At 44.0% G+C, this 12,974-nt stretch overlaps 1 protein-coding gene across 2 annotated transcripts in view; it reads left to right on the top strand.

The window, feature by feature from the left end:
* GGA3 (golgi associated, gamma adaptin ear containing, ARF binding protein 3) overlaps nucleotides 1-12,974 on the top strand; it is a 39,617-nt gene that overhangs the window by 21,229 nt on the left and 5,414 nt on the right. The window contains exons 12-17 of one of the 2 annotated variants that reach the window (XM_083354424.1): nucleotides 1,696-1,763; nucleotides 2,406-2,722; nucleotides 6,131-6,357; nucleotides 8,855-9,024; nucleotides 9,469-9,579; nucleotides 10,589-12,751. In XM_083354424.1, the coding sequence (XP_083210550.1) occupies nucleotides 1,696-1,763; nucleotides 2,406-2,722; nucleotides 6,131-6,357; nucleotides 8,855-9,024; nucleotides 9,469-9,579; nucleotides 10,589-10,699 (1,004 nt within the window). In that variant the 3' untranslated portion in view covers nucleotides 10,700-12,751. Of the gene's footprint in view, nucleotides 1-1,695; nucleotides 1,764-2,405; nucleotides 2,723-6,130; nucleotides 6,358-8,854; nucleotides 9,025-9,468; nucleotides 9,580-10,588; nucleotides 12,752-12,974 lie in introns of those variants that run through there. The other variant, XM_083354423.1, reaches the window with a different exon arrangement.

Here is a 12,974-nt window from a genome sequence, read left to right on the forward strand (position 1 = left end):
CTACTGAGATAAGAAAGACTTGAGAGAGATGGACGGTCATAAGCTAAATACAAATATTACGATTCCTCTTTTCCCCACTGCTGTATCTAATTGTGTAGCATCCATGGATAGTGTTATGTATTTATGTATTTATTTAATGTATAGGGTACCTATCTCATATGCACCACTCTGGGCGGCTCCCCGTTAAAATAATAGAAAACAACTAAAAACAGCCAGAATGAAAAACAACAAAGATATAAAAATAGCAGCCAAGAACACTCACAAACACTAGCCATGAAAGAAAGCTCACTCCTTTTATCCAAGCCCTGGGCTTGAAAGCAAAGCTGAGTTAAGTTAGGACTTGAGGGAGGTCTAATTTCTGGGGGGATGATGTTCCTGAGGACAGGCACAAGGCAGAAAAGGCTTTCCTGCTGGGTCCAGATGATGCTCTCTCACAGGCAGGATCTGGAATATACCTCCCCTGCCAGATCTATTAGCATGAGTAGATTCTACTGGGATGTCTGTAGATTCTCAGTCATCCAGGTTATGGTTGTCCCAAAGGTGCTATTTCAGGAGGCAACTGGACTTTCTTTTTTTCTTTTTTCTTTTTGAAGACGTTTTGCTTTTCATCCAAGAAGCTTCTTCAGCTCGCTCTGGTCATTTGCATTCTTTCAGAGAGTTGTTGAAGCCATTTGGAGGCTTACCTGTGTCCTCAGGGTCACTTGAGTAATGCAAATTTGTGTAGAGCCTTCTTGGCTGCAGGATGTTTTCCTGTCCTGTGTCCCTTCACTGTTGAAGACAGGTGCAGGCTGTTGGGGATGAGTCTGTGTTGTCTGCTTCAAGGACTCTCTAAAACAGCGTTTTCCAACCTTAGGAACTTGAAGATGCGTGGACTTCAACTCCCAGAATTCACCAGCCAGCATAGCTGGCTGGGGAATTCTGGGAGTTGAAGTCCACGCATCTTCAAGTTCCTAAGGTTGGGAAACACTGCTCTAAAAGAATGCAAATGACCAGCCTTCTGCAAGGAATATAAATCCTTCTATTCTCCACCATCCAGTCAGAGCTGAAGAAGCTTCTTGGATGAGAAGTGAAACGGCTTCAAAGAGGAAAAAAGAAAGTTCAGTTGCCTCTTGAAAAAGCACCTTTGGGATTCCACTGAGATCTTTGGAGAAAGCATGTGATAGTATATATTTCTTTAAATAAGCTGGGAACAATAAAGTTACCCTTACTCTCACAATTTACTCTGTAAATTGCCCTGCTTGCTTCTGCTCCTGGTTGCTGAGTACCAAATGCAGTCTAAACAATAATAGTTGTGCAATTAAAGAGCAGTAAACAAAAGTTTAAGAAATGGCTGTATGAATTGGCCCAATGTCTATTTTTTAACAGGTTTCCAAAGAGTTGCTGAGCCAAATGTAAGAATGACATCTGTCAGGGAGAGGGTGATAATGCAATTAACCCCCCACCCCACCCCCCCACCTCTGTCTCACAACACAGTACTCTTGGATTCAGCCTTAGAGAGCGGGGGCTTGTTCAAGGCCCCACAGGATAAAATGTAGCTAAACTGGCATTTATAGTTGGGTTTCCACGACCTTAATGCAAACTACTGCATGCTGCTTCTCACGCGAACCTCATCAGCTTCCTTAGGAGTTTTTCCCTATTAAAATGTGATTTGCATTTATTGCTTCCAATTCCTAATACTGGTTTTCCCCCACTCAGGACTCAATGACCCTGCTCCAAGTGTAGTAAAAGAATCAAATGAAAGCAATCAATGGAACCTGCTCCAGGTATTTTGCTTTCTGTACTGTAGTAAATTTTAGGGCTGTGCAGCCGTTTAGATTTGGTTCCAAAGAGACACACTGAAGTGGGCAGGCAGGAAAATATAGAGTTGTTGGATACGGGATGGGTGGCAAATAAATTTCATAATAAATAAATAAAATATAACACCTATCTGCAGTTCTTTAAATCAACCACACCTTTTCCTGAGGTGGTATGACTATAAAGAGTTACAGATGGATGGGATCTTTGTTCCTTCTGGTGCCCAGAGGCACAGTTTGGAATTAAATCCGAAATGGTGCATAATTTTCTGTTTATTCTTCAGAAGGTTTTTAGGAAGGTATCAAGAATAAGTCTGTCCTGAATTGAATTGCTCTTTTATTTGTCTGGCTTATTCCATTGTTAGGGATGCAGTAGTAAAGAGCATCCCATTTTCTGTAGGATACCCAGACCGGATCTGTTTTCCATACTGATTTCCATAGTGAGCCAAGCCATTTGAAATGAAGTGCCTTTTTAAAACCTGTTATTCCCCTTGACCCCTCCATCTCATCCTTTATAGAGGAATACGCCCTGCCTGACGAAGGCCATTCTAGAGTGTGACAACAGAAGAGAGGTAAAACATTGCAGTGGCACATCTCTTTCCTGTGTTGCAGAATGAGCCAGTAGATCTGGACTTCTTGAATCCAAAGCCGGTTTTTGTTCCTTGCAACTCAGCGGTGAACCCGCTTCTTTCATCTGTGCCCCAGCCAGGATGTGGAGCATCAGTACCTCTCCCTTCTACCTGCACAGCCCCTCAGCCTGTTTCCAGTGTCTCTGCTCCTACCTCAGCCTCTTTCATCTTCTCTACTGGACCTCCACTTGGCCCTTTAAGTACAATGCCTATAGCTTCAGGCTACTTTGGCTCAGCCATGGGAACAAGTGGGTTGCACAACACAGATCCATTCAGTCATCTTCTAGAGGAAAACAGAGGGTAAGGGATATTTTGGTCTGTTCTCTCTGCCTGATAATGGCTCTTCCTCTCTTTGAAATTAAAAATGGGGGAATGAGGGCATTTCTTTTAAATAATGTCATTTTCAGCATTTGGGACTATTTTACTAAGTGGTCCTTAAAATAAGCCTTGGGGCTTGGCCCATAATTACAGGGGCGGATAGTCCTTACAGCCACTGTTGGAACCAGAATTTTCATTGTTGAGTTGGTGCAGTCAAAAGTGAGTTATCACATGCTTGGATTCAATTTTGCAACCATTTTTACCATGGTCGTTAAGCAAATCACATAATAGTTTATTTATTTATTTATTTTATTTTATTATATTTATATACCGCCCTTTCCCGAAGGACTCAGGGCAGTTTACAGGGTGATTAAAACAAAAAAATACAAAAGTTAAAAACAGATTTAAAAAATTATATCCGTCCCTGAACAAATAAAACCCCAGTTAAAATTAAAATTAAAATTAAAATTCTCAGCCTGGGCCAGAGAGCTCGAAGAGCCAGGTCTTCAGGCCCCGGCGGAACGAACGGAGGTTGGGGGCAGTCCTAAGCTCCACTGGCAGCTGGTTCCAAAGGGCAGGCGCACCCACTGAGGAGGCCCTATCCCTGGGTGTTGTCCGCCGGCAGTCTCTTACCGGCGGTACCCTGAGAAGACCCTCCCTGTGGGAGCGCACTGGACGAAGGGAGCTTGATGCCAGGTGTTCCCTCAGATAACCCGGACCCTCGCCATTTAGGGCTTTATAGGTCATCACCAGCACCTTGAATCTCACCCGGAGGGCAACCAGAAGCCAATGCTGCTCGCGGAGTAGAGGTGTTACATGGGAGTATCGGGAAACCCCCATCACAACTTGCGCGGCCGCATTCTGCACCAGCTGAAGCCTCCGAGTGGTCCTCAAGGGCAGCCCCATGTAGAGAGCGTTGCAGTAGTCTAAACGGGAGGTCACGAGCGCATGAGTGACTGTGCGTAGGGCATCTTGGTCCAGATAGGGTCGCAACTGGTGCACCAGGCGAACCTGGGCAAAAGCCCCCCTGGTCACGGCTCCTATATGGTCTTCAAAATTGAGTCGTGAATCCAGGAGGACGCCCAAGTTGCAAGCCCTATCAACGGGGGGTAACACCTCATCCCCCATCGTTAGAGGTGGAATAGTCTGGTTAGCCCGATATGCCGATATGCACAGCCACTCAGTCTTGGCAGGATTGAGACGAAGCCTGTTTCTCCCCATCCAGACCTGGACCGCCTCCAGGCAACGGGACATCACGGCGAGGGCATCGCTGGGTTGGTTCGGGGTGGAAAGAAAAAGTTGGGTATCATCAGCGTACTGATGATACCCCACCCCAAAACCACGAATGATCTCACCCAGCGGCTTCATATAGATGTTGAACAGGAGGGGCGAGAGAACCGACCCCTGAGGAACTCCACAAACGAGAGGCCTCGGGGCGGATCTCTGCCCTCCCATCAACACCGACTGCGAACGGCCCAGGAGATAGGAGAACCACCGTAAAACGGTGCCTCCCACTCCCAACTCCCTGAGACGCCACAGTAGGATACCATGGTCGATGGTATCAAAAGCCGCTGAGAGATCTAATAGGACCAGGACAGAGGAACAACCCCTGTCCCGAGCCCGCCAGAGATCATTCACCAGCGCGACCAATGCCATCTCCGTGCTGTATCCGGGCCTGAAACCCGATTGGTACGGGTCCAGATAATCAGTTTCCTCCAGGAACAGAGAAAGCTGATGCGCCAGAGGAAGCTGATGTTTTTTTTTGTTGGAAGCCAGCTTGGAAGGTTGCAAATTGTTACCACAGCAGGTTGCGACTGGTTATAAATGTGGGCTGATTGCCAAGCTCCCAAACTGCATAAGTTGAGGACTGCCTGTGTTCCTTGCTTAACATCCACTCAGATCAGGCATTGAAGTTACAGTGGTGCTGAATGAGAGGGACTCATAATAGGTCCTCATAGTTGCAGCTGTTGCAGTGTCCCCCTGATCATGCGAGTGTGGTTGAAGTGCTTAGAAACTGGCTTTCAGTAACAACATTATAGTGGTCATGTGATCACCATCTGCCACCTTTACTGCCAACTTCTGACAAAGAAAGTCATTGGGGAAGCCAACAGGAAGTTGCAAATGGTGACTGCAACTGCAGGATGCTGAGATCATGCAGCAACTGGGATTGTCAGAACTGCTGTTGTATGTCAGTGCAGTCTCATGACATTGTACCTTATGACTGCTTCATTTAGCATTGGAGTTCCTGGTCCCAAATACCATCAGTAAGCAAGCACTATCTGTCATTGTGAAACCCACAAACAGATGTTTATCTACTGTGGATCTCTGGGTGGCTTATATGCAAACTCAAAAAAGCACACTATACAGTAGTGATTATACTGCAAAAACAGAGGCATAGAACCTAGCAAACAAATCACGTAATGAGCGCACAACATGTCTAGACAGAATCAACCCTTTTGCTATTTCACAGCACGTACTTGGGTAAAAATGATAAATATTTAACAATATATCAAACTAGCCCAGGTAAATTAACATTGAAACCAAATTTCAGAACAAGACAAAATCTTGATTCTGTAAGTGGGACCCAACATCCAATATAGCTGTCTGCCTTTATTCTAGTGCTGTGATATTTTTTTTACTCTTCCTGATGCAGTGGTTTACCACCTGTGCTCCTGGAAAGATTGTCGGTGTCAATTGTCCATCCATCTTCTCCACCAACTTAGAATATATTTCACTGAGCCCCACTGATGGACATATAATACAGCAGTCACGTGCAGCATTTTATCTTCAAAGGGCCATTTTCTGTTACAGGAATTGGTAGTAACCATAGGCGTTTCCAAGGGACGCAGTGGCTCAGTGGGTTAGGATGCTGAGCTTGTCGATCAGATGGTCGGCAGTTTGGCGGGTCGAATCCCGAGTGCCACGTAGCAGAGTGAGAGCGCTTGTTACTCGTCCCAGCTTCTGCCAACCTAGCAGTTCGAAAGCACGTAAAAATGCAAGTAGAAAAATAGGGACCACTACGGTGGGAAGGTAACAGCGTTCCGTGCACCTTTGGCGTCTAGTCATGCCGGCCACATGACCGTGGAGATGTCCTCGGACAAGCGCTGGCTCTTCGGCTTTGAAATGGAGATGAGCACCGGCCCCTAAAGTCGGAAACGACTAGCACACATGTGCGGGGGAACCTTTACCTTTACCTTTATAGGCATTTCCAATGATTTGTCCCCCATTAAACAATATATGGACCCAGAGAGCAATAGATGTTCTGTTTTAAATTTAGACTCAAGCTGCCTTGAGTCCAGTTTGGTGGCCTTATACCTGAAATGAATCAATGTTAATTATTAGCCTGTGGGTTAATTTGGTTATCTGGAATCCTTCTGTACTCTCTTTCAGGTCTTCAGCTCCAGCAGCCGTAACGGCCTCTACAGTCCCTGCTGCTACTTCTGCACCTCTGACATCTGCTACAGGATTGTCGCTTGCTGGTCCAGGAGTCCCTCCAGTTCCATATCCAGGAAGTCCCATCTTCCAATCAGCCATGTTCCAGCAACAAGGAAGTCCCTTGAAAGGACCTGAGATATCCTTGGCCAATGTCCATGTTCCATTGGAATCAATTAAGCCTAGTATGGGTCATTGCTGGCCAGTATCTGTTTAATGGTGAAGTAAAGGATGCATAAGGGACACGGTGGCTCAGTGGGTTAGGACGCTGAGCTTGTCGATCAGAAGATCGGCAGTTTGGCGGGTCGAATCCCGAGTGCCATGTAGCGGAGTGAGAGCGCTTGTTACTCGTCCCAGCTTCTGCCAACCTAGCAGTTCGAAAGCACGTAAAAATGCAAGTAGAAAAATAGGGACCACTACGGTGGGAAGGTAACAGCGTTCCATCCGCCTTTGGGGTCTAGTCATGCCGGCCACATGACCACGGAGATGTCCTCGGACAAGCGCTGGCTCTTCGGCTTTGAAACGGAGATGAGCACCGGCCCCTAGAGTTGGAAACGACTAGCACGCATGTGCGGGGGAACCTTTACCTTTACCCTTAAAGGATGCATATTTTTATTTTCAGAAAAAATAACATAGTTCTTCACACATACCCTTTCTGTCTGGGTAAATGTATCCTTCGTTCCATGTAAGGAATGTTTGGATTTTTTTTAAAACCTGATTTATCCTTTTAGTTTCCAAAAACATAAGCCTCTTATCATGGGAGCAAATGCTGGAAATAATCCTGTATGTGCTCTCATGCCTCTTTATTGCAGTTTTGACACTAAATGTCTGTGTTACAGGTTTTTTAAAAAAACATTTTGCTGGAACAAATGGGAAGTAAAAGAAACTTATAGTGAAGTGATGCTATTTTTGAGGTAGTTCTATCCGTTTAGAGAAATATTTAGGGAAATTTAGAAAAAGGAAGTGTTGTCCAGCTAACTTTTTTGCAACTGTTATCCTTAAATTTGTAATCAGTGACAGCTGTTGTTTATTGAGGATGGTGGGGTGGAGACATGGGAAGAGTGACTGCTGAATTTGGTTTTGTGGCAGCCTCTTTTCTCCTGCAGTGACACTAAGGACTCTTTAGCATGACATTCTAAGCACTTGAATCTTAACACTCAGGACCCAGATTGTTGGGGGCAATAAGCTGACTTTGTAATAATGCCGCTTGGGGGGGGAGAAAGCCCTAATAAGCAGGCATATACATAGAATAAAGGCTACTGCTAAGCACATTGATTTGTGCTTTAAATTGTAAGCCGCCCTGAGTCTTCGGAGAAGGGCGGGATATAAATGGGATTAAAATAAAATAAAATAAAAATAAAACTGAAGAATTATTGCTTGCCTTTCTACAAAAGGCTTAGTGCTTTCTCTGTTAGGCAGACTATGCTACCTCTCCATCACAACCTTCTCCATCCTATAAGTGGACCTTATTTTCAGGGTTTAAAGACAGTGACACTAGGGACACAGATTCAGATCACGTGCAGCTACATGACATGTCCCACCCCACCTACAACACTGAACTGCATGCCTCTAGAGTCATATTTTGAGCTGTTGATGCCTATTCTTGGTTTAGGCCCCTAGCATTCAGGCTGATGGCTATTGCTGTGTTGGACTCTCGGATAAAATAGAAATAGCACTTAGACTTATATACTGCTTCATAGTGCTTTACAGCACTCTCATAAGTGGTTTACATAGTCAGCATATTGCCCCCAACCATCTGAGTCCTCCTTTTACCAACCTTGGAAGGATGGAAGGGTGAGTCAACCTTGAGCCGGTGAGGATTGAACTGCTGGCAACTGGCAGAATTAGCCTGTAATGCTGCATTCTAACCATTGTGCCACGGCTCAAGGCTATGTGAGGTTCATGTACTGCTGGACTGATTACAAAAGCCTTAACAGTAGTGGGAGGTTGTCTGGCCAAGGAGGGAGAATGGTATTGCATATAGTCCTCATCTTACGACCACAATTGAGCCCAAAAATTCTGTTGCTAAGCAAGAAAGTTGTTAAATAAGTTTTGCTCCATTTTACGACCTTTCTTACCACTGTTGTTAAGTGAATCACTGCAGTTGTTAAGTTAGTTAAGTCAGCCGGGCTTCCCCATTGACTTTGTCAGTCATAAAAGGTGATCACATGACCCTGGGACACTGTAACCGTAATAGATACATGCCAGTTACCAAGTGTCTGAATTGTGATCACGTGACCGTAGGGATGCTACAACAGCTGTAAGTCTAAAAATAAAAAAGGTCATAGGTCACTTTTTTCAGTGCTGTTGTGACTTTGAACCATCACTAAACAAATGGTTAGAAGTGGTGAATTACCTGTATAGACTTTGTGGAATGATATGGTGATTAGCATGGCTCTTCAGGAATGTTATGCAACCGTATGGGCGTTCCTCAAGGATGAGTGATAGCATTGACATCTTATCTAGTGGGCGGAGGGGGAAAATCAGATCCCCCATGGAGGCGCCATCTTTATTTATTTTTTTAATGCCCAACTCATTAGAACGGGCTACGGAATGCAAATTTGAAAGCTAGATTGCAATTTCCATTATGACACCGTCGCCATGTCAAAGCCCATACTGCTTATTCCATTGAGGGCATGTTGCTCCTCTACCATGAAAATAAATACTTCCTTCGCCTTGCAGGCAGCGTTCTTCCCGTGACTGCTTACGACAAGAACGGTCTGCGTATTCTGCTGCACTTTGCAAAGGAGTGCCCTCCTGGGCGGCCTGACGTGTTGGTGGTGGTGGTATCGATGTTGAATACAGCACCTCTTCCCATCAAGAATATTGTGCTACAAGCTGCGGTGCCAAAGGTAAGGGATAGAGAGGATAACAATGGCCAAGAGCCAACCAGAGAAGAATGTAGAATTCTTTTACTGGGGTAGGCAGAAGCTTAGGGCTTTTCATCAAGGAAACCCTATGGGTCACAGGGCTAAATCGAAGATGGTTACTCCTAAGGAGAAACAGGAGTCTTTGTGTTACTGTTTTGCAGGATTCGTGTTCCCGGTTACTGCCTTGGAACGTCTTTGGATAATGTTGAATTCCACTGAATCTCTGGGGATTTCCTCAGCCGATTCTAAATTAATTTTATGAAGGCAGTTAACACTACCAGACAGCTATGTGAGCGCTTCGACTTTCTCTTGGAAAATGTTCCCATTTTCCTAAATAGGCTGATTATCAAATGTGCTATCTAGCACCCTTTCTACAGAAGCAGGCATTGTCTTAACTTTTGTTTCTGATTTTTTTCCCCCTCACAGTCCATGAAAGTAAAGTTGCAGCCACCTTCAGGGACAGAGTTAGTTCCGTTCAATCCCATCAAGCCACCAGCTGCTATTACCCAGGTTATGCTGCTTGCAAATCCTAGAAAGGTAGGATTCCAGATCCTCCTCTTCTTAAAGAGAGGGTCATTTTCCTTATACGGGATCTTTTATTTTATTTTTTTGTATGTCTCATCACTGTTTTCTTGGTCTGATGTTAAGTGTAGCAAAAAGACTTCCGATACTTTTCAAGGTTGGGATAAAAGTAAAAAAACAGAGCATGAAGTATTATTAAATTCTGCTAGGGCTTTTTTCCTTTCCCTATGCTTCACGAAGACAACTTTGAATAAAATCTGAAATTGGGAGGGGGGGGGCACGCTAACTCAACCTCTCAATTTTCTGTAGCAACACTGGAACTGTCAATGTCACCGTAACTATGTTAGGCTGAAAGGGGGGGCGGGGGTTGGCTTTTTCTGTTTTTTTAGGGGTGGGACTATAAATAGAAGGCCCCTAGAAAGTAATAGTCCTTTACATTTCCTCCGGAGAAGAGGCCAAAATCATTCTACTGGTTTTTGCTTCCCAAATGGTAGAAGTTTATCAACACAACTATAGACCATTGGAAGGGGGGGGATTTAAAAGTAAGGAAATTATCCCACCAAAAATCAGTCCTTTTGTCTGAGAATCAAACACAATTGAGTAGGAGAAAAAAAAAATCCCAGGGTACTAGTGCAGGGGTTCCCAACCTTTCTGGATTGGCAGCTCGGAGGTGGTGGTGGTAACTTTACGCATGCAAGCACATGTGAACGGGGCCGCGCGTGCATGAACAGGACTGTGATTGCAAACGTCAATGCTAGCGCGAGTGAGGATGTTGTGCTTGCAGCAACGATAGTGCCTGTGTGACACTGCGACGCTAGCGCAATGGTGGGGATATGAGCACACACATGCTTGTGCACTGGCCAGCCACTCATGCGGCCCAGTGGCGAACAGCCCATGGCCTGGTAGTGGGCTGTGGACCATAGGTTGGTGACCCCTGTAGTAGGGTGCTCTCATTTAAGTACATCTGCTCTTTTACTCTGTGTTGTGACTGGCTACTACATTTGGTTTTCCTTTTTCGTTGCAGGAGAAAGTGAGGCTGAGGTATCGACTGACTTTCACATTGGGAGACACGCCCAGCACTGAAGTGGGGGAAGTAGATCAGTTTCCTCCAGTTGATAATTGGGGAAAGCTATGACCCAGAGCTATTTCATTGGGACTGGAATGAATGCAATATGACAAAGGCAGTGGCGGTATCAGTTAGTGATATTTAGCTTTGTTTACATGTCCCGTCCACTCCACTTGTAGCCGTAAGTCCAGAATATTTTCTGCACTCTGGGACAATAGTCGTGACACGTAAATGCCAAGTGTAAACTTACGTGAACAGTCAGGAACAGAGACCTGGCTGGTTTCTTTACCTTGGCCAATACAATTCTATCTTCCACTTCATTAAAACTTGAAATATAAATGTTCTGGAGAGTTTGATGAGCAGAAATTTAATACCCCGGAACACTCTTTCAGTTAGGCTAGAGGCCTACCAAGGGCTATGATGCCTTTGTAAGTTCTTTTGGGGTAGAGTCCTAATGACCTTCCTGCACCCGATTCTTTTTACCTCTTTGGGATCAGAATTAGGATAACCTGTAGGCTTGCTGAGCAATAAGATACACTTCAAGAAATGGAGGGTTTTTTGCCATGATCAAGCACTCCCATTTACAGAATATCTGTTCCAAGAGCCAGCAGAGCCCATACAGATATTTACACTTGCCACTTGAGAACATCAACAACACACAGCTCTCAAGTTGCTGCCTTCTAATTTTATACTTGCAGCCGACTTGCTTGTTATGCTATCCCAGTAGCTGCTGAGTTTTGTATGCACAGCTCTATGTCCTCTGCGTACATAATTGTTTCAATACAATAAAGATCCAGTTTATACACGACTCAAGTGGGAAGCATGGAGCGAGGGAAATACAAATAATCTTGAGGAGCATCCGTTCAGGTGCAGTTGTTCACTGGGCTCTGAGGAGGAAGTGATGCAGCGAAGGATCTGAGGCTTCTCCTGAAGGCACTATCGTTAGTTAAAAGTATGATATGTATATTAAGCTATAGGAATGTACCAGATCTGCAGACCAGGGAAAAAAGGAGCCATGGCTATGCATGTGCAGGGATGACACACTCCAGTTTTATTCTTTTTAGATAATAGGTGGGTAAGTGCAATTGTCCATAGGAAGATTTTTATGTTGAGACAGGCAGGCTTTCCTAAACAGTGAGACACGTTACGGTTCAAAAGCCATAGAGAGAGGATCACTGCTTTTGAGTAATTACTTTCCCATGGTTTGACTGTGCTCATCTGGAACAAATCATTTTGTTCCCGAGTGAACAGAAGGCCTTGAAAATCTACTCCGTGCTACACTATATAACTCAGGACTGTTTTGCGTGGGAGTTTAAAATTTTGCAAATTTTGGTATTAAAGAGATTGTGGGATGATCAGACCTCCGTTACAACGGCTGTGAGTTCTTTGCATTTGTATCTTCTGTGGACAAGATACAGTTAACAGTCACAACAGAAAGAACCTCATTGGCTTTTGAAGGGATCCAATTTTAACTCTGATTAGCCAAACTAGTGGTACCAGGGCTGCATTAATTATGTAAAGCTGATGGGAACCCAGCAGTATTTTTTTGATCTCTTGATCTCATCCTCTCTAATATTATAGTCTCCCTCTTATCAGCATTTTACTTAAGCTTCTAAGTCTGCCCCAGTGCCATACTTATTTGTACAGAGCAGATTTCACTGTTAGAGATGGTCTGCAAATCACTCTGCGGAAACCACACAAAAATAGCACAAGGGCTTTCTGCCAAATTGCTTTCATGCTATCAGCAGTGCCACTCTGTCCATGCTTTATAATCCAACAGAAAGATCTCATAGTCTCACTGTGTGGAAATGTGCTACTACAAGCTTTAGAAATTATTTATGAATGTTACCTGTTCACAGGCTGAAGTTGCAGCTTTCTATCAAACACTCAAGACTGTAAATATATCTCAGAAGCATTTGTTAGTCTGCACGCTCAATAAAAATACTTTCTCTACTCTGCTTGAGCTACCTTGCAGCCACTTCATACTAAAATGTACTTTTGTCTGAAAATTATTGGAACTAACAATCTGTCCTATATGTTTCTTTACAGTAGCTGTGATGTAAACAGAAAGCTCTATGGCTAAATGTCAACTAGTCAACAAGTTTAAAAAGTATTCTTTTTAAACTCTTTTGAGTAAGGAGAATTCAAGATTTATTGCAAGATCAGATTGCCCCCGGGTTTACAACAAGCAATGAAATGTTTTGTTTCAACTTGCATGAATAAAACAATTTGGGGTTATTTTAATGACATGATGGATTTTCCATTTTATAAAATTGTAAAAATCTCAGTTTGCAAAAACTGAGTTTCTTTCTTGAAATTTACCAGAAAAAGAATTATAAAAGAA

The sequence above is a fragment of the Vipera ursinii genome (genome assembly GCF_947247035.1).
Source record: "Vipera ursinii genome assembly, chromosome: 2".
NCBI classification, from domain to species: Eukaryota; Metazoa; Chordata; class Lepidosauria; order Squamata; family Viperidae; genus Vipera; species Vipera ursinii.